The sequence below is a fragment of the Camelus bactrianus genome, chromosome 33, assembly GCF_048773025.1.
Source record: "Camelus bactrianus isolate YW-2024 breed Bactrian camel chromosome 33, ASM4877302v1, whole genome shotgun sequence".
Taxonomy (NCBI): Eukaryota; Metazoa; Chordata; class Mammalia; order Artiodactyla; family Camelidae; genus Camelus; species Camelus bactrianus.
This window is the reverse complement of record NC_133571.1, coordinates 9995823-10018056: the sequence shown is the minus strand read 5'-3', so window position 1 is coordinate 10018056 and position 22234 is coordinate 9995823. Positions and strand designations below refer to the sequence as shown.

Below are 22234 nucleotides of genomic sequence, written 5' to 3'. Positions count from 1 at the left end.
AAAACTGGTTGAGAATGTATTTCCATCTAGATTGTGTTTTCAGCAGTGACCGAGGCAGTTTTAGCCGATGACTCTCACTTAAGGTGCATTTAATTTGATTTTTTTTTTCTCATTGCCAATATATCCTTCTGCATTTCTTTTGAAACCTTGTTTTTCTTTTAGTGCTGTTCAACTTTTCTACTCAGTGAGGAATATCTTCCATTTGTTCCATGATGTTGTACCAACATATCACAAGTAAGTGCCATTGTATCTGACTTTGGTATAATATTGTAGATCTGAAGTGTTTGTAAGTCAGGTTAAAACCAGTGATTTTATATTCCCATCAAAGATAACTGGTTACTAAAATTCACAATAAAATGCAGTAAACCATTTAAAATACAGGTTTAAAGGGCATTGCTCATTTATTAATAAACTAATAAGGCTACTATAATCTTGCATGTAGTAGGTGATACAGATTTAAAAACTCAGAAGAACTTTACCCTGGTTTTGATGGTGGGTATTTTCAGAACTGCCTCACTTTACTTAGTTACAAAATAAAGAGGTCCTCACTCCATATTGCTGTCCAGTAGACATGCCACGTTTCCCCCTGGCATTCATAGCTTCGCAGACTTAATACCACGAGAGATCGCTGTTTCACTGTCCATCAGCCACTCTTCCTGGCTATCTTAGGTATCTACCTTATGTCTTGGATTTTAAAAGTTTCTTTTCATATTAATCTGAAAAGGTACTCATAACATTAAGCCTCCAGGAGTTCTCTGTTTTCTAAATTAAGTGTTTTGGATACCTTTTATAAATGTTTTAAACAATATGTCAACAAAGCTATTCCTTAATCCAGGACCCTGGTTTCAGAGAAGAACCCAGTTTATTATTTGGAGTATTTTTTGATTCAGATTTTTTTTTTTTTTGAACAATTGAGGTATTTTTAAGGAGGCCCAGCTACTGCTTTTGTTCTAAAAGACAGCTTGTTTACTGTGAACCTTATTATTTTTATTTGTATTCTCTTTGCTGCGATTTACAATTTTTATTTCACTTTCTACTTAGTCAGGTAAAGGGAAAGAGAAATCATCTTCCTGTCAGTTAATCACCGTATCTTTGTAGATTCAGAGACAGTTGGCTTAGGAGCTTCTGTGCTTTTTCAGACAAGTGTGGAGTTAGGTTTGTTTCTCTCTTCCCTTTGTATGACCTTGGAACTTGATGCTGGACCAGTGGTTTATAAACTTCAATGTGTATCAGAATCACCAGGAGGCCTTATTAAAATATAGATCGCCAAATCCCATACCAAGGTTTCTGATTCGGTAGACCTGGGATAAAGCCTGGAATTTTTAACAAATTTCTAGGTGATGCCAGTGTTGCTTGTCAGCGGAGCCACACTTTGAGAACCACTGTTCTAGGTTAGAGCTCTCAGCTTTGGTAGGATTTCAGACTGTCTTAGGGAACTTTGAGAACATACATATATTTACTTAGGCCCTACCCCCTAGAGATTTTGATTTATAGGTGGGGTGTAAGACCCACACATCTGGTTTTTTTTTTTGAAGCCCTACAGTAATTTGGATCTGTATCCCAAAATGAGGACCACTGTTCTAGATTGTTAGTTTCTGATGTGGTACATTCTAGCCTGACATTGAATCAGCAAACCACAAGGTGTTACTTGTATGACTGCTAGTTGATATGTAGCAGAAGTAAGTATAAGACAGGCTCTCTCCCCAGGCTGGGTAGATAGACTGATATGTGCAGAAGAATTAGAGCAGGGATTTTTGATCTTCTGTGGTAATTAAAATCTGGAAAGATTTTAAAACATATAAATGCCCTGGCTTCACTCAGAGTTTGTGATTTAGTTTGTTTGGGGCGAAGTCTAAGTGAGCATCTATAGATTTTAAATTTCTTGGATTACTCTAATTTCTAGCCACCTTTGAAAACTAGTGAATTAGAAAATAGTTCAAGGACTTCTTTATAGAAATGAAATAGGAATTTGGAGAAAGGGGAAGTAAACCTGTGTCTCCACGGACTTAGCAGTGTTAAATTTCAAGGGAAGTATTAAGTATAGCTAGGCTAGGTTGGCACAAAGAGCGGACACAGGTAGACATCCTGATCCCCTTGCTCTTTTTCATTAATCATGGGGATAGTTTATAGGAGAAGGTCCCGTGCAGACAGAACAGCTTCACTGATTGAACCGGAGTGGGAGTGATGAGGTTACATCTTGTTACGTACAGCATTTATACAGTAGACAGTGATTAACGCCTAGAAATACATTAGAAGAGTAGACTTTCCATCAACCCCAACTTCTGTACCGTGATTTATGTCTTGTCCTCCGCCTCCTCCTGATTTAGGGAGAACCTTCAAAAACTGCCTCAGCTGGCCGCCATTCACCACAACAACTGTATGTACATCGCTCACCACTTGCTGACCCTCGGGCATCAGTTCCGATTACGTCTTGCCCCCATTCTGTGTGATGGCACCACTACTTTTGTGGATCTTGTACCTGGCTTCAGGAGACTCGGTAACTGATACCTTAAATTCAGGAAACCATGTGGATTATGCAGCTTCTCAGACTAGCATCTTTGTAATCTGTGAATGAGGCGGTTAGAAATTAGGTGGTGGTCCTGAGCCATACTGCAGAGTGGGAGGGCATTTAACGTCCAGGTGTTCTCCGTTACTCAGTTTTACGAAGTGAATGCAGTCTTTTGAAAGCGTTACTTTTTCATGACATGATTTCATGGTGCATTAGAGTTCCCAACTTCATCGCTGGTGTGTAGTGAATTCAAATCAGAGTTATGTCAGTGGAGTGACACACAATAAGGTTTGTGTAGTGACAATTCTGTTAGCATTGCCAGTGAGAGCGCACTAATGTCAGTGCTGATTTTTTTGCAAAACCTCAACTGAACTCCCTTCTCGTCTACCTCCCTTAGCTTTACTTGGGATTATTAAAAATTAAAATAAATGAAATGTGGGGTAAATCAACATGTTGACTATAATGATAGACTAAGAAAAGCAGAGACTCTGTGTCATTTACTTAGCTTTTCAATTTCTGACTTTTCCCTTAGGTGGTATACATCTATCAGAAAAAAAAAAAAGCAGTTGCTTCTTCTGTATAAGTAATTTTTCTTATCTGACTCTGGACAAACTGTTGGAAGAGACTCACTGTCCTGAGGGCGGGTTTGGAGGGACTGGCTAGTGTATCAGAAGTGATGCTTCTGCTAACCTTAGGGCCACGTTCCGATGTTATCTAGCGAGCAGGTGTTTCCAGATAAGCAGGAAAGGTACATGCGGTTCATGTCTGTCTTGTCTCTTCTCCCCTGGCTTCGCAGTGTGTAACTGAACAACTTTTAGAATTCTTTTTTCTGTTTTCTCATAGGGACAGAGTGTTTTTTGGCCCAAATGCGGGCACAGAAAGGAGAACTTCTGGAAAGATTATCAAGTGCTAGAAACTTCTCAAACATGGATGACGAGGAGAATTATTCCGCAGCAAGTAAAGCGGTCCGGCAGGTGGGAGGCTGTTGTTAGCTCTGGACTCTGTCCTCTTTCTTTAGACGCTCCTCCCTTGTTTTTCAATCAGCAAAAAATTTGTGACAGCTCAGCTGATTCCCCACAACCCCAACTGGAAAATGTGGGTCCCATGTTCACGACCTTTCCCTTCCCTGGCTCCACCAGTTCAGTAGGAAGCTGTCTTTCCATCAAGCCAGTAGAGTGACTAGTTACCTAGTGAGTCTGTCATAGCAAGTATTTAACCCATGAACTAGGGTTTGGGGAATTTTAAATACTAGCTTTCATCTTAAAAAAAAAAATGCCTCTCTCTTCTAAGTGACTTGTCTTTTTGCTGCAGTTTTCCCATCCTCAGGATGAGTCTGTTTTTCATCTAGCTGGGAGATCACTCAGGTTAGATATTCAAGAAGCACATACCTTTCTTTATATGATGCCTCTTCTCCCATACACACACAAATGATAAATATAAATCAAGAAAATAGGAGCTGTAACAATCTCTCTTCCACGTAAATAGCTGTGTTCTTCTGACAGGTACTGCACCAACTAAAGCGACTTGGAGTTGTGTGGCAGGATGTCCTGCCAGTGAATATATACTGCAAGGCTATGGGGACTTTACTCAATACAGCAATTTCTGAGATCATCGGCAGAGTGACTGCCCTAGAGGTAAGGACCGTTAGATGCCTCGCCAGACTGGAGATGCAATTCTTGTCCCAGATGGTCACTTTACTGAGACAGTCACGTTGAAGTCTCATTTTTAGTCAACACAGGTGGCAGAAGAAATTGTTCCCGTTTCACGTCTCACTCATTGTACTGTTATTTTTTCACGTATGCCGTAATTCTGTTCTGCTGGAGACTTGCTAATCTCTGTCTTTAAACCTGTGTAAGACAGTGGGATTATACTGCTGCTTCATCTGGTATCGTGTAAATTGTAAATGAAGAGGTTGGAAACGGGGCAGTGGTTCCAAAATGTAAAGTACAAAGTTACATATTTATGTAATATGTAAGTGAACGAAATAATTTCATGCAGTAAAGTGAGGTGCAGCCTTGTGTTGTGTGTCGCTTCCAACACACTGTTGCAGTTGGGAATGTATGTGTGATGATCCTACAGGAAAGTTGCCTGGCCTCTGCCAACTGATACCTTACTTGTAATAACATCTTACTTGTAATAACATCCCCTGCTTTGCAGCAAGCTGTGCCACATTCTACTGGAGAAATAGGCTCTTCCATGCAGACAAACTAAAGTACCGACAATCTGTTGAAACATATTTTGTGTCATTCTAGCTTTAGGAGTGTTGTCAGCGCTGATGGAATCTGGTGTCTAGTAAGATGTGCTAAATTGTTTGGAAAACATCTTGCCGTGGCTGACCCCCTGGATAGCATGCACCAGAGATCTGCTCTTAACTTACTACTAAGCTGGCCCGATTCTTTTTTTTTTTTTTTAGGTGTTTTTTTAAACATTTTTTATTAAATTATAGTCATTTTACAATGTTGTGTCGAATTCCAGTGTACAGAACAATTTTTTCAGTTATACATGAACATACATATATTCATTGTCACATTTTTTTTCGCTGTGAGCTACCACAATATCTTGTATATATTTCCCTGTGCTATACAGTTTAATCTTGTTTATCTGTTCTACATTTTGAAGTCTCAGTCTGTCCCTTCCCCTCCCCTCCCCCTTGGCAACCACAAGTTTGTATTCTGTGTCTATGAGTCTGTTTCTGTTTTGTATATATGCTTTTTTTTTAGATTCCACATATGAGCGATCTCATACGGTATTTTTCTTTCTCTTTCTGGCTTACTTCACTTAGTATGATGATCTCCAGGTCCATCCATGTTGCTGCAAATGGCGTTATGTTGTCGGTTTTTATGGCTGAATAGTATTCCATTGTATAAATATACCACAGCTTCTTTATCCAGTCATCTGTTGATGGACATTTAGGCTGTTTCCATGTCTTGGCTATTGTAAATAGTGCTGCTATGAACATTGGGGTGCAGGTGTCATCCTGAAGTAGGGTTCCTTCTGGATGTATGCCCAGGAACGGGATTCCTGGGTCATACGGTAAGTCTATTCCTAGTCTTTTGAGGAATCTCCACACTGTTTTCCATAGTGGCTGCACCAAACTGCATTCCCACCAGCAGTGGAGGAGGTCTCCCTTTTCTCCACAGCCTCCCCAGCATTTGTCATTTGTGGACTTTTGAATGATGGCCATTCTGACTGGTGTGAGGTGAAAACTCGTAGTTTTGATTTGCACTTCTCTGATAATTAGCGATATTGAGCATTTTTTCATGTTAAGCTGGCCCAATTCTGTTCTGTTCTGTTCCCTTTGTGCAAAACCAGGACATCTCTACGGAAGATGGTGATAGATTGTATTCCTTATGCAAAACAGTGATGGATGAAGGACCCCAAGTATTTGCACCTCTGTCTGAAGAAAGCAAGAACAAGAAATATCAAGAAGAGGTTCCAGTCTATGTGCCAAAATGGATGCCGTTCAAAGAATTGATGACGATGTTACAGGCCAGCCTGCAAGAAATCGGGGATCGGTGGGTCAGCCCTTCTGTAGGATTTTTATATCTCATCACAGCCGTGAAAGAGTATTGGTGCCATTGATGGCAATGCTGTTCTCTGTCTCTTAATGTTACTCAGGGAAGCTGCACACTGAGTGGCAGTAGTTGGGGCCTTTGCGGGGTCTGTCATGATGTGGACCTCATTACTGCTTTCTCATGTGCGATGACATAAAGACCTTGTTTCTATTATTTTGGTCTTGAACATGTTTTGGTATGCTGTACAGACAGATAACCTTACATGTAAAAAAGTATAACCCTCTGACACCTGGATGGAAATTCTTGCCCATTTTAACCAACAGTGGATGCATTTTAAGATTGCCTTGATACGTTACCAGAGAAGTGATTTTTATCTATAAAAATATTCAGCATCAAACCATTGTTAGATTGACTAGCAGTTTTCTGCAGGGAGTAAAGTAGTTTTAGAGATTCAGCGTCATACACATAGAGAAGTTTCATCTTTTCTTAAATATGGTAGGTGATGTGTTTATTTCTACACCATCAGTTAATGTTTCTGTGCCCAGTAATTGTATGCTAGGTCATTTCATCCTGAGAGTGCAAAAGTCATTGATACTATGCAAAACAGAATAGACGAGGGTCAGTTACACATCCTTGGATGCTTTTATTATTGTCTTGGTATATTATTAACACCTTGCATAGGGAGCTCACTGAACAGACCTTAAGGTCAATATCCATTCCTGTAGCTACTTGTCTCCCTGCTTTAGCTCGGTTAATTGCAGATGCCCAGCGATACCAGTCTGGTCACCCTGGATGGGTCTGAGTTGTTCTCAGCAAATATTATCCATTCTAAAATGAGGTAGATGAGATTTTTGCTTGAAAAAAAAAAAACACATTAAAATATCTCTAACTACACTCAGTACAAAATTTGATTTATTCCTTTTGTTATTTACAAGTCCTTAGTGGGTTATAAGATGTTTTCAGGTAAGACTCCAGAGGGCAGCAGATTAGAATTTTTCTTTGTGCTATCCCAGGGCCCTCTTGGAGCCCAACAATGATCAGTAATTCTTTGCTATGAGAAAAATTACAGTATTGATATATCTCAGCTTCTTTTTTTCTCAGAGATTTCAGGAAATACAAAGATAATAACTAACCTGAGAAAAACTTTTTTTTACCGAAGAAAGTACCTCTAGTTTAAACATTCAAAAATTATCAAACATACATATGGAGGAGTACAGTATATGCAACATATGTTCACAGTTTAAAGAAAGAGTAAAATAAATGCTCATGTAGTGATTACCCAGCTTAAGAAAAGTATTACCGCTACCTGTGTGTACCCTTGTGTACTCTTCTCCAGATGGTCCCCACCAGAACTAACATGATCTTGAATTTTGTGTTACTTCTTTGTTTGCCTTTTTATAGCTTTACCACATTTGCACATATCCCTAAACAATATAAAGTTTACACTTGCCTGTTTTGAGCTTTCTAAAAATGGTACCTTGTAAAACTTGTTTCTTTCGTTCAAGAAATTCATTCATGAATCTGTGGTTCATTTTCACTGCTGTATCATGTTCTATTTTATACATATTTTATAGTTTTTATTTTTTTAATTGATTTACTGTACAATATTATATTAGTTTCAGATGCGCAACATAGGGATTTGATATTTTTACACATTATTAAGTGACCGGCACAATAAGGCCAGTTACCATCCATCACCAAAGTTGTTACCATATTACTGACTGTACTCTTTGTGTTTACATTGTATCCCCATGGCTTATTTATTTTATAGCTGAATATTTCATAGCTTATCCTGTTGCTTCACATTTTCACCAGTATTTGGTATTATCAGACTTGAAAATTTTTGCTAGATTGTTGCCATGACATGATAGCTCATTGTCATTTTAATTCACATTTCCCTACATGATGACATTGAGCATCTGTTCATTGATCCTTTTTCTTCCATTATAAAATGTCTGTACGTATTTTTTTTTTGATACTGGGTATCTATGTCTTTTTTTGAAGTCTAGTTGAGGTACAGTATTATGTAAGTTACAGGTGTACAGTATAGTGATTCACCATTGTTGAAGGCTATACTCCATTTATAGTTATTCTAAAAGATTGGCTGTATTCCTTGTGTTGTACACTATGTCCTTGTAGCTTCTTTTTTACGTAACAGTTTGTACCTTTCGGTCCCCTGCTCCTTAATTGCTCCTCCCCCAGTAGTAACTAGTGTGTTCTTTATGTCTGTGAGCTGTTATCATAATTTTTACCCTTTATTCTACTGGATTGTGTGTGATTTCATGTTTTTTTATACCTATCCTTTGTCAGTTAAAATGTGTGGCCCATGGTTCACTTTTTAAAGTACTTACAAATCCCATTAGTGTATATTGCCATGTGAGGGTGTGGTCATCATTGTCAAGTTCAAACAGGGAGTAGTGGGTAGAGAGTAAGGGGGAACAGTCTTATCTTCCTGACTTGGTCTCTTCGTCCATCTCTGCTGATTCCAAAGCGCAGAAGACATCAAAGCTATTGAGAAGGAGAGGATGCCAGGTTTTGCTTTATTTCCATTTAAAACAAATACACATTTGGGATCAAGTAAACAATTTTAAAATCTTGCTTATACTTTAGAGACGTAATAGGAAATAGAAATTGTATCTTTTATTTTGCAGGTGGGCAGATGGAAAAGGGCCCTTGGCAGCTGCATTTTCTTCCAGTGAAGTGAAAGCTTTAATTCGTGCCTTGTTCCAGAACACGGAAAGAAGAGCGGCTGCCCTTGCTAAGATTAAATAGCTCCAGCCTCCTGAGAAGGCTGTGTCTTGACTATGTGGATTCCTCTGTTGGCGTAATTACTCCTTTAAAGGCTTCTTGGAATCACCTGTTGGTTTTGGTGAGCTAATATATCCTGGAAGTTTGATTTCACCCAAGAACACCATACCTCATGGCTTGTATTAGGCTTTGTTGAAGAAATGGATGTTAAGATGTCAAGTGAAGCACCTCGGTTTGCTGACTTTTTAGCTGCCCTCCCGTGATGAGAAACTGCGGGGCAGCATTATCTCATGCTGCTTCCAAGACCCTGTGGGAACTGTGTCCATTGAAAATAATCAGCCCTGGCCTCGGATCAAGGAATCCAGGACATTGCACGAGTCAGAGTAAAGAATTTGTGAGCAAATGGGAGATGTATTTTGGAGGATAAGGGAACCATATTTGGCCTTGCAGGAATTAAGGAGACTTCCTCTAATATTTCTTTCCAATAAATAATGCTTTTCAGAGTTAAGGGTGAGTGTCTTTAATAACATGGGAGCTTTGACAAAAGAGACCATCACGTTCTCCTGTCTTCTGTCCCATCCTTTTTGACATTTACGATCCTCACAGAGGACTCGCTCACTATCCTGTTCTTCATAACACTATCTACTAATTTCTCAGCATTCTTAGGACTCCTAGGTCTTTCTTTCAGTATAAATTTTTTGGCACTTTTTGCTATTTCAACTAAATTCTATTTTATTGGTTGGGTTTTTTTTTCCCCGGCCTCTCAAGTTCCTGTTTCAGTACCAAACGACAAAGGTTTTGAATTGCCAGTGGCTCTTTGGCATGTATGTGCTTTGAGATGCTAACTGTGGGCTTTGCGGCCTAATCCTTTATTTGGTGGATGTGGGTGAGCCTTCAGCTCAACTTTCTGTCTTAACTCTTTGCAGCCATCGGAGGTGTATATTATATTAAAGTTACTCTCTGTAGGACGCTGGATTGTATCTCTTCATACTGAAATACGATTTCCTCTTGTGTGAAGAGGGTAGAGAGTGTGATCTTTCTGTGCCTGGGAAGAGGTGCTGTCTGGAGGATGTTTGCAGTAAAGTGATTCTGCTTCCCTAGGCTTCAACCCCCGCAAACCCTGACCCACAGAGAACAAAGTGTTTTGCTTCCTGCTGGAAGTGTTCTGCCCTCGCTTTCTTGTTCTTAGGGCTCAGCCCCTGGACATTCTGCTTGCTTAGTTTTTCTTTTACCTTTTTAGGGGTCATAGAATGAATCAGAAAGAAGGCTGGTTTCTTTTTATAACAGAACTCAGCTGTGTTAATGACAAGCTGTTTGTCTGTACTCAACATATCTTACTCTGAGAACGCATGGAAAAAAGTATCGCCCCGACCAACTTTAGTTTTTTGTGAACAAAGGTTGTCTTTGTTGAGAGGATGAAGGGACCATTTTCACAGGTGAAGAAAATGTTTTTGAAAATTCCCACCATCTCCAGTAGCATTCTGTTTTCAGCAATTGTGAGGCTGGGGAACTGAGGACAGAACTGAAGTAAACGCATTGCAGGACGGCTACACAGCTTGCTTTTGTTCAGAGCAACTATTCCTGTTGCTTGACAAGTACAGCCATTTGGGGGCAGGGTCTCTTGTAACTGCAAAGCGTGCGCCTCACTCCTTCCCTCCCCCCATTAGCACAGAAAACTGCGTCACGGTTCTTCTGAGGCTGTGTAGACGGCCACCCCCGGAACAACCTCCTCTAATGGGCAGTTTGTGTATCAGTGTACAGAGCGGTCAGACTCCGTCCGCTCCCCTGGCCAGGGCAGTTGCTAGCTCATGATTAAGTTAGGGATGAGCCATCCGACTGAGCGGCCTGGGAGCTGGATCTGGCAGCTCCCCCGGGGACCTTGAAGGTACCTGCCCTGATAGAGGGCCCGAGTGGAGTGGGAGTGGAACCGTCTCTAGAAGGAGGATGTGGATTATGGGAGGAAAGGACGTTGACTCATTCAGCGGACCTGAAGGCTGCCCAGAAGACACCGCTTCCTGGATAACAACCATGACTATGCAGCTGACTGGGAAATGAAATTCAAGAATAGTTCTCTCAAATTTTAGTAAAAAGGCAAGTTTTTGTTAAAAAGGTAAGTCTGCAAAGAACCTAAATCCCCAAGGTGACTAACAGTGGCTGCTGTGACAGCGTGGGTCCTGAACTGCCCTGTTCCGTGGTCAGCTTTGCCCTGGATTTCTCTCTGGGATGCAGATCCTCCAGATGGCACTCTTCCCTCAGGCCTGGGAGCATCACAGGCATCCAGGCCCGATGGCTGGAAATGGAAGCCAGGGAGCCTGTCCTCTTCACCCTGGGCTTCTGCTCTGGCCTCAGCCAGCCCAGAAGGGTGACCCAGGCCCTGCACGCATCTGTGTTATAAACAGCAACATATCTCCAAACCGTCACTCGTGAATAGATCAAACTGTTTTCTTTGATTAATAGCAAGATAAAAGATTAAAAGATGCACTTAAAGCAACCCCTTCAGGGGGTTTCATTCTATTGTTTATCTGATTTCCCGAGATTATGTCTATCTTCTGGAAGTTCTGAGAGGTACTTACGCACACATCCCCTGGGGTGTTTTTGTCATAAGAAATCTGGCCCATAGGAGTAGTCTGCCCAAGCTCCACAGCTGGTTTGTGCAGTGGAGAAATGAGGGCATGTATAGGAGTGGCTTCTTAGCAAAGGGAGGTAGCTGTCAGCTCAGGAAGGGATAAGGCTATTGGAAATTGCCTTACATACAAAAAAGTCTTGGTACAAAGTAGTCTTTTTAAATTGGGTTTTGATGCTCACATTCTTCCTAATCACAGAACTGGCTTTGAAGACTGGTTTTGTGATAACTTCCTCCTAAAAATATGCATTTTGCTAAAGCCTAAAATTCCCTGAAAGTTACAAAGCTCCAATTTTCAGAAGTTTTTCAGTTATATGATTTAGACAGAAATTCCTCACTTTGTGATGAGGAGTTTGGTTAAGAATTTTGTGGGAGGTCATGTGATGTAACTGGAGATAGCCTTAGATGTCTCAAAACCTTGTTATGAAACGTCTGCCTCGAGTTTGGGGAGGAGGGCAATAATTTTGACGAGCTATGTATAAGTTCTTCACTCCTCCTCAGGAATCAGGTGCCCCAGATTTCTTGAGAGGGTGGGGTGGGAGTGGATGGGTCTCAGCTACTCTAGCTACTGAAGAAGACTCTAGTCCCAAGGCCAGAGGCACCTACTCCCTCCCTTGTCTCAGCCTTATAAGTGGTTCTAAAACTTCCTACACTGATTCTGCATTGCTCTAGTCACCGAACACTCCTCCCCCCAAAACACCCCAAATCCCCTGTTTCTCTGGCGATTTAAATTCTAGTGATAAAGACAGATATATAATCAACATAAAATAAGTAAATTAGATAGTATGTTTGAAGATTGTAAGTGTGTGGAAAAAATTAACACAGGGTGATAAATCTGAACTCCTCTGTCTTGTTTCATCGGTACCCCTCCTCTCCCCGCCCTCCCCATTGCTCCCACAAATACATGGTCAATTATTGAAGCAAATGACATATTATTTTCAACCCAGGGCTCATTCCTGTGAAAAGTCTGAATTTTGTGTCTTGTGGGGCTTTCTCTTTTTGCATCTTTCTTTCGGCCCTTGTCATCCCCCCTCTCCTCTGCCCGCAGGGGTTGTCTTCTAGCTGCCTGCCTTCTCCCCTTTCCCCCCAACCTCAGCTCTCTACTCAGGCTCACCCTGCATTCACCCCACTCCCATTCCCTGAACGCAGGGTGTTAAATCACAAATGCCTCAAGTGCAGTTGACGGCTGACCTGCCACCACTTCCCCTTTGTTTCCTTCTTCCCTCTGCCCAGCACTTGCTCCAGCCACCCTGACCCCATCATTTCTGAGTGTTCAAAAGGTGCCCAGAGAAGACTCCTCTTGCTGATTATTTCATCAGAGAGGAGACCTCCTATCCGCTTAGAACCAGATTCTCCCGGGTTCCTTTCCCAGAGACTCCCATTAGACATGGTGACCAAGCTCTAACTAGTGGGTCCTAGGGCTGGGTGTTGGCGGGAGTCTGCTACTGGCTTGGTTCAAGGCAGAGCAGCTAACTCCCTTCCCTAAGGTCTGTCTGGGTGCAGTGGCGTCAGGAGTGGAATTGGCTTCTATCTCCCATACCCATTCTCTGACTTTAGAAATGCTGCCTTAAAAGAATACAAATTGTTTTCATGTGCATGACGGGATCCATTTATGCTTGATTAATTACCATGTGGTAAAATACAAATTACGCACAACATTAAATGTGTCAGATTAACTGTTAGAAATTTCATTTAATTTCCATACTAAGCTCTCTTCCTAAATGCACAGTCTAAATAGTTTGCCGTATCTGTATCTACATTATTATTGCTTAAAACTAAAAAAATTAGGACTTCTTGCTCACCAGCTATTTAGTAGTCTTTTGTAGAATTAACTTTAATCACAGTTGTCTAAAGTAGCTGTAGGTCTTTTGCCCCTTTTTGGAAAACTGGGACACTTGCTTATTGCAAGGGCTATGTAACCTGGTTTTGTGATTACATCTGAAGGTTCTCTTAAGTCCCATGGGGTAGAATTCATCTGAGTCTAGAATTGTGAACTCATTTAAAACCCAGGTTTTCTTTCTCTATCTTTTCACCTATCTCAGGCTTCATTTTCCTCTCAAATATGTTGGTTCTAGCCTTTCCAGGCTGAAGATAATGCTCCTTGATAGGAACATGGAAGCAACGTAGAGTCTGAGTTGTTCGGTTTCCTTCGTGTCACTTTAAAAAATTAAACTCCACAGGTTTTAAAGATTAAATTTTTATCACAGATCTAAATGTTAACAGAACATCCTAAAAAAAGGTGTTTAACAGTCAGTGTTTTCCTGATTATAAAGGTAACACACGCTCATGACAGACAGTCTGCAACATTCTGTGTGTCATTTTTTTCAGCATCACATTATCAGCTCCGAGTATAGCCCAACTCTTTTTCTTCCTTTTCTTTTACTGACCACACTCCCTCCCTGTCCCCTCAAATTCCTTGAAATAATATTTTTTCAAAACTTCAGCATATTCTGGGCTTTGATCTTCCCCACACTATTTTTTCATGTTTTTGTTATTGTTGTTTTGCTGAACTCATCGCTGGTTTTCATTTGCAGCCACACTCCTGCTTTTTATTGTATCATCCTATTGATTATATGGTCAGATTTTCAGTTTTGAACTACCCACCTCCTCTTTCATTCATAGTATGATGTCTTTCTTTTTATTTCTTATTTGATTTATTAAACTATAGTTGATTAACAACATTGTGTTAGTTTCAGGTGCACAGCTTCAGATTCTTTTCCATTACAGGTTATTACAAGATATTGGATATAGTTCCATGTGTTTTACAGTAAATCCTTGTTGTTTATCTATCTTACATATAATGGTGTGTATCTATTAATTCCAAACTCCTAATTTATCCCTCCCTTCCCCTTCCCCCTTTGGTAACCGTAAGCAATAGGAAAGAAAGTGTAGTTTCAGTTAGAGGAGGACATGGACCCATATGACAGCTAATTTTTTTTTTTTATAGAGTTACGCTCTCGTTAAGAAAGTAATATTATTATTCCATGAAACAAAGACATAAAAACCTTTTTTATTTGTCTCCTTGGAGTTTGCTTCACAGTAGAAGGAAATGGTCCTGAGAAGCCTCTCATCTCAGCTCTCTGTTTTTTTGTTTTGCTTTTCTTGGGAAAGGTTAGGAGGAGTTGTGGTGAGTATGTGGGGATGAGGAGGGAAGGGAAGGAAGAGCACAAGTGACCTAGTTCTGGCCCCTTGGCAGACCTTCGCAGCGGCCAGCCGGTCTGCCCGGACTTGGGTAAGAGGAAGGTGGGGTGGCGGGCGCAGGGGTGACGTGCCAGCACGGGCTGTGAAGTCACACTGACCTGGGTTTCACACCCAAGTCCGTATTTACTTGGTTCTGAGACCTTGGCCAAGTTATTTATTCTCTCTCCAGCTCAGAACCTTCATTTGTAAAATGGGGGTAGTAAGATGACTGCCCTCGTGGGGCCGCTAAGAAGATTCAAAGAGATAATCTGTGTCAAACGCACAGCAGAGTGCCCGACACAGTGATCACAGACACGTTAGCTCTAGTGTTTCGCATTTTGAGCTCAAGCACTCAGTTTAGCGTTTAATTATGGAGGCAGTTCTCCAACCAAATAGGAACTCTTTGAGGGCAGGAATGGTGTCTAATGCTTTTCTTGATATGGAGCTGGGCAGAAAAAGCTTAATAAACAACCATGAATGATTTGAGGTCAGCCCCACACGATGTGGCAACATGGCGCAAATAAAGAGAAAAACGGGGCACCTTTGTGGTGTGAGCTGAAGTGTCCTTGGAAGTAGAGGGAAGTGGTCAGGAGACCTCCAACATGGGAAGGACTTGATTTTGGGTCCAGCAGCGCTCCTGCCCTTGGCCGTGTGTGGATATTTGTATTTATGTATATGTATCAAAGCCTGTTTGTTTCGAATTTGGACCACCTGGAGGCACAAGTTACCTCCAGTTCTTGTTACCAGGACTCTTCAGCACTAACTGAAGCCTGACAGTGTCCCTGAAACACTGCCTAATTCTGCAAGGCTTCCAAACCAGTAAAGATCCAGCCAGCCCAGTGCACTTGGAATTTAGAATATTTGATTTACATTCTAATTCTTTAGAAGTCAGTCTTCAGCCTTGATAGAGTGATTTTTAAGTAGAATAGACAGGTAACCAAAACAGCCAATTTCCCAAGGAATCTAGAGCTTTATTATGTGTCCTTATTAGTCCTGTCACTGGAAGTGGTTTCCATTTGGTTTTATTATGATGCTTATTATTTAGGAGTGGAGGTGGGAGGGTTTAAGTAACAAGTATTTTTTTTTTAAGCCAGGCAACAAAAAAGGGCAAATAAAGGTATATATATATTTTTTCTCAAAGTCTATATAGGGCTCTCTCTAGGAGTGAGCTGGAGAGTGAAGTGGCAGGAGGAAGGCCCTGGGCGCTGCTAAATGAACTCTCTCCTCCTGGCCCAAGTCCGGCAGGAGAAATGAAGGCGGGGGCCTTCTGCGCATAAAGCTGAGGTCTCCAGACAGATAGGGAGAGAGAGCAAGTGTGTGATAAATCTGATGGGGCAGAAAGAACTGAGAGGGGAAGCATTCGTCATAATGTTCACAGAGCCGCACAGAGGGCGTGCTGCTATCCGGCCGTGGTGCACTTTGTAGCTGTTTTACAAAAGCGCCTCGTACCCATTCTCATCACTGTTTGGTAGGTGGTCAGAATTTATGCTGGTGACTGTGCCTTGTTGCTGAGGGGCCATGTGCAACCTGGATCTGTATAAGCCAAAGACTATACTTTTAATCCTAAGAACACTCCTTTGACGAAGCTGTTACTATCCCGATTTTACAGATGAGGAATCAAGGCACAGAGAGGTTGAGTGCCTTGCCCAAGGACACACAGCGGGTAATACAAAGTCAGAGTTGCAGCCCAGGTTGGTTTGATTCCTGAGCTAGTGCTCTTTTCATGTGTTCTCAGGACAAATTCTTCTCACCCAGGGGTCTTTCTGGCTCTTGTGTGTCTCCAGATGTATTAGCTGGCGAGGGCTGCTGAAACAGAGCACCAGAAGTTAGGGCGCTCAAACAGCAGAAGTACGTCACCCCAGTTCTGGAGGCTAGAAGTCCAAAACCAAGGTGTTGGCAGAGCTGGTGCCTTTCGAGGGCTGTGAGGGAAGGACCTGTTCTGGGTCTCCGTCCTTGGCCATCTCTCTGTGTCTCTTCATCTTGTCTTCCCTCTGTGTGTGTCTCTCTGTCCACATTTCCCCCCCTTTCAAGGATAATCCAGTCACACTGGATCAGGTCCCATCCTAATGACCTCATTTTAACTTGGTTACCTCTGCAAAGACACTATCTCCAAATAAGGTCACATTCTGAGGCATTGGAGTTAGGATTTTAACATATGACTTTTGGGGCGCAGGGGTGGGGATGGGAGGCGGCATTTAATTCAACCCGTAACATCAGATAAATAAGTCTCCTACAGGTCACACTCCCGCAGCTGTTCTTTACATGCCTTGTTCGCTTTTCCTGCTTCCTCTTACCGTCTTCGACCCTTCTGTTCAATCTGTTAACCAACAGCCATGGACACAGACACCTTCAAGTAGGCCTGCTCGCTGGAGTGAGCTGCAGGTCAATAAGGCATTCAGTGGGCTCTAATTTAATTAGCCAGCTCACTGGGACAGCTGCTTCCTAACTGTGGTTCACAGACTGGCCGAGACCGGAGGGGAGGCTGACAGCTCACTGCTGGCTCCTGGCATCCCTGAGGCAGCCCCAGGCCCAGGAAGTTTGCACCTGTTCCGGCAGGAAAAGAGAGGGAAGCTGAACTGGCATTTGGAGTTTCCTTCTCTGGATGTGCCTTTTAACATTAAATGGGAACCACTTAAAAGCCAAGGCCCTGCAGTTTTACCCGCCTCTTTCCTCATCTTGTCACATAGCAAGTCAGTTCTCTCCCCTAATTTAAAAGGTTCCTGAAAATCCCCTTCAACTGGATTTGTCAGCAGCATGCACCCTACCTGTCCAAGCTGCCCTGGTTCCTCAAGCCCCTCCCTCTCTCTCCCACCTAAACCCCAGCCCTAGACCCCGCCTCTCACTCCAAGGGCATGGATGCTGTCAGTCTGTCTCTGGTCTCCCCAGGTCTGTGGTGGGGGCAGCCGTGGAGATGGGGAGAGAGCTCCGGATTTAAAGTCAGAAGACGGGGATTTTCCTTTTCCCCCGGTCACCTGGCCCACCAGTGTGAACTTGGGCAAACTATTTATCCCCTCTGCTCTCTGTGTGGTCACCGATCAGATGGAGACAGAAACCCCGACTAGCTTACCTCTCAGGATGGTCACAGAAACAGAATAAACTTCAGAGGAGCTGTCCCCACACAAGATGGTGTGAAAAGGAAGAAAACTCTAATTTTGCTTGTGTTGTATTCAGCGGACGACAGCACTCCTGGGGCCATTTTGCTGTCTCCGTTCCACACGTGCATCTGGGTTGGACTGCTGATTCCAAGAGAGCAGAGAACTTGGCCCCGTGCCCACCCTCCCTGTATGCAATCAGGCATTGATGAGCTTTGGATAATTGATGAAAGCCATTCTTGGAGAAGAAACAAAGATCAGTGGTGACAAAGTAGATATCAAAGAAAGCTGCACATGGAGAGAGTGACTTATTTTCTCCGTGACAGGGTTTTACAGTCGTGTCAGTCATTAAACATCGATTTAAACTGTTGGACAGAGCTCGCTGACCTAGAGCAGATGTTTGGGAAAGTACTTGTGATCAACCACAGGACTGAAACTTTTTGCTACTCCTTCGCGTCTTCACCAAAGCAGATGAAAAATGCCCTTTGTGTCCAAGAGTGACACCACTGACTCGCCCTGTGGGGAATTCTTCTCACACTCTGTAGTCGACTGAGTATCTCATAAGTTTCAGTCTTCAGCTATAAATTCGAAAGACTCCCAAAGTAAATGGCTTTCAGACAAAGTTAAAAAGAAAAGTGGTTGCTTAACAAAATAAGCAATTTGGGGAGGTCACTTTTATTTATAGTATGTAAATCAGAAACTTGTTATTTTATGTCTGAACTTGAGAAGTCATCCAGAAACAATGGGTGGTTCTCTATAGGCTTAGAAATCATTTCCTAGAATACTTGAACTGAATATTTGAACAAGGGTGGCCTTGTTTCCTTTTCCCCCTGGGAATGCAGTCTCTCCCGTCCCTCCCACTCTTCCCGGCTGCCTCAGTGGCGGATGCGGGCAGAGGTCCCGGCAGGAACAGATGGGGCTAGGATGTGCTGGCTCCTGGGCAAGGGGCTAGGAATAACTACATTTATACAAAAAGAGAAGCCGCTAGTTCCGGGTTTGCGGGATTAGAGAAGGAGGTTTGTGGTGGGGTGGCAGTTGAGCTGTATCTTGAAGCATCAGCAGTTTTCTAGTTAGGAAAATGTGAGGGAAGCACACAGCCTGAGCAGCCGCTTGGGGGTGGGAGTGGAGGCCTATTTGAGGAATATTGTAGGACCTTGATTGTACTTGGAATATGGCGTCCAGGGAAGGAAGGATGCAATGAAACATGAGGCCAGAAAGATTAGCTTGAGATTGGATCATAAAAGGCACTGAACAATTAGCCTGAAGAATTTGAATTTGATCCTACGGGCGATGGGGAGTCAGCGGAGGCTTCTATGAGAAGTAGAGGGGCCTGGGCTGACCTTTGTTTAGGAAGGAAACCTGGTAGCCCTGTGGAGGATGGAGGGGGAAAGAAGGGAGGCAGAGAGATTGCTCAAAAGGCACGGGATGGGAGGAGTCTGAACTACGGCAGCAGCGGGGCGGAACTTCCCTGCCTGGGCAGGGTGATGGAGGGGAGGAAAGGAAACTGGCAACCACTCGTGTCGATGGATTGATTCAACAAAACTTTACTGAGCACTTACCACGTACCAGACCCTGTGTGCAGCTGAAAGGACAAAGATGAAGAGGGGAGGGTCTCCTCTGTGAGACCTTACCACCAACTAGTCCTCACCATGCCACACATGTGTGTGACACGTGTGTGTGTGGCACGTGTGCTGTTACAGGGAGCTGTCGAGTGAGGGGACTGCCGGGGCTGCTGGGAAGGTAGAGGCACATTTAACCTGGGTCTTAAAGATGGTAGCAAGCTGATCACGTCCCCGGGCTGCTTTTTAAAAATGATTGCCGTTGCTCTGAGGAAAAGTACCCATCTTTACCTCGGCTCTGAAGCTTCTGCCTAATCTGGCCCAACCATCGCTCCGGCCCCTGCTCCTCTCATCTTCTCTTCACTCTTCCTCTCCAGCGTCTTCCAGTCCCTTGGGAGTACCCCTACTCTCTCCTGCCACCAGGAATCTGCGTGTTGCCTTTGCTTGGAGCATTCTCGCCTCTCCCAGATCCCTGCTGAATCGCCCCTTCCTTGGAGAAGTCTTTACTGAGTCTTCAGACTCAGCTGTATGTCTGTTACCTGCTCTCATCAGTCCCCTGGGCCCCTCATAGCATGTCTGCAGAGCTATAAATGTGCACCTTCCGTGCTCCTTTGATTCATGTGTGTCTCCTCCCACTAACCGGTAAGCTCTTTAGGGCGGGGAGTGTGTCTCGTTGTGCTCAGCGTTGTCTCTTTTGGGGTTTGCACAGTGCCTGGCACAGAGTACATCCTCAATAAATCTAATTGGCTGACTGATGGGCTGAAATAATTAGTAAAAGGGGGAAAGGCATTTCAGGAATAGGGAATAGCATGAACTTGGGTGCTGGGGTTAGTCTAGGAACAACTAGTGAGTGGCTTAGGGGAGGAGGGTTAAAGGGAGGAAAAAAGATGAGGCCAGAAAAGTACGTTGAGCAAACTTGGAAAGAACCGTCTGTGCCTTGCTAAGGACGCCCTGGGTGCAAGCTAGATGCTCCCCTCACACCCATCACACCCTGTTTTTCCCCCATCAGATGCTGCGCTCTAATTGCTGGCGTGACCGAGCTAGACTATAGGCTCCTTGAGAGAGGAGGTCTGCCTGATTGTTCATTAATGTAACTCCAGAATCTAGAACAGGGCCTGGCCCTTGGTAGGAACCAACAAACACTTGCTGAATGAATGAATGAATGCGTAAATGAATGAATGCTTTTATCATGGGAGCTCTGGGGAGCCATGGAAGGGTTTTAATCTATTTAGATTTGCTCTGGGAAATGTCCCTTTGACAGCACAGTACCAAAAAGAGGGGTCCATGCTCACTTGTTTTATCCTTCCGTATTGGTAGCTGAGCGTCTGGGTTTGCTTAAAAGGAATAAGGGTGCAGACTGATTAGAATGGAAGAGATTGGAAGCAGGAGATCGATGGGGTGGTTGTTACAGTAATTCTAGGGGAGATGCTGGTGGATGGTCAGGGTGGTGGCTGCAAGGGTTGGAAGAGGGGGCAGATTTAATGGAAGAGGGGTCAGATGACCAATCGGAATGACTGATGGAAGGTGAGAAGTTGGGAGCAGGCAAAGATGACCCCAAGATAGCCTGTGGGGTCTTGCTGGGGAAAGAGGAGAGCAGTGAAGGGGGAAGACTGAGTTGGAGTCCCCTCCAGACCCTTCAGGACCCCCCTGAGGGGCTGCCCTCCACACTGGTCCCCATTCTAGACTTTGGTCAGAGTAACAAGACAGAAGAGAGTGCTCTGACACAATATGCTAATGAGTAAGCAGCTGATCATCATATGAGACCACATAAATTTCTTTTCCTTCCTTCTATTCCTTTATCCATTTCTTTGTATTCAAAGCAAGCAGCATGGCAGCAGATGCTTGGGGTTTCTTCCCTGCCTATCGATATACAGTACTGTTTGGAATAAGTTAATTGGATCTAGCATTTTCCCAGTTCTCACTCATTAAAGCCTCTCTCATTAGACATAGGAGTCATTCATTTCTTCATCGAGAAAACCACACTCCAGAGGGCTGGATGGAAAGGGTTTGAGGTTGGGCTTCACTAGGCTGTGGGCTGCCAGTAGAATGTCTGGTGGCTTGAACTAACCTCACTGAGATGATCCAAACCCAACTTGAAGGAGGTGGGGGCTGTTTGAGGGGATCTGGAGATGCTGTAGATGCAGGTGGACCACGCCACAGAGAGGAACTGGATGAGGGTGGGGGATGTGTTGCTGATAGATGAAACTGAAGAGGGGAACAGGATGGAACTGAGAGGGAAGCACAGAGCTGTCCAGAATTTCCAGCCTGCATCTTATGCCACACATGCTTTCATCACCTCCACCTGGAGCACCAACATTTCCCCCTCCAGAGGATAAAGAGGGAGTGATTATGGCGGCTGGCTAAGTAAGTCTGAAATCCGTAGGGGAGGCAGTCAGGAAGAGATGATCCCGTGCGAGCTTAAATCCACAAACAAGAGCTGAAGCTGTCATCCACTGGCAAACACAAAGGGGAGGTGATGATCAGGACAGAACTCCATAGGCACCAGACAGAGGTATGGTCCACAGGTGGAGTTTCTTCTCTCCAGAGCTGCCTGTTCAGCCATTAATACATGGCTTGTAGGGTGTGCATGGAAATGGGGGAGACCCTGGTCTGGATGGCAGGAAACCTGGGCTTGGATGGCCTCCAGTGTCCTGTGGCATATTCACCTTTCAGAGCCTCAGTTTTCTTGTCTGATAGGAGAGATGGTAGATTCAATGATCTCTTTAAAAAAAATTTCCAAGTCTGAGAATTCTATATAACTTGCACTTGGGTATTTCCATTTGGGGGTGGAGGAGAAAGAACAGCGTTATCTGTCTGGAGGAGCCAGGGCCCAGCTGAAGGACAGTCGCAAAAGGCTCTTACTGTTTTCGAAGGAGAAGAGAAAGCCAGGATTTCAAGGCTCGTGAATCGAGGCTCATCCACAGAGGTGTCCTAGGGAGTCAGGGAGTTGTTGGTGGCGAGGGGGCTGGGGAGCAGGGCCAGGACTAGGATGAGGCTACATCTGAATC

General features: G+C 43.5%; 1 protein-coding gene across 1 annotated transcript in view; it reads left to right on the top strand.

Moving 5' to 3' along the window:
- The window catches only part of ZW10 (zw10 kinetochore protein), a 28544-nt gene extending 19264 nt beyond the window's left edge, over positions 1-9280 (top strand). The window contains exons 11-16 of the mRNA XM_010953537.3: positions 163-234; positions 2328-2497; positions 3353-3483; positions 4012-4143; positions 5822-6024; positions 8676-9280. Coding sequence (XP_010951839.2) covers positions 163-234; positions 2328-2497; positions 3353-3483; positions 4012-4143; positions 5822-6024; positions 8676-8796 — 829 coding nt within the window. The 3' untranslated portion in view covers positions 8797-9280. The remainder of the gene's footprint in view (positions 1-162; positions 235-2327; positions 2498-3352; positions 3484-4011; positions 4144-5821; positions 6025-8675) is intronic.
- Positions 9281-22234: the final 12954 nt, after the last annotated feature.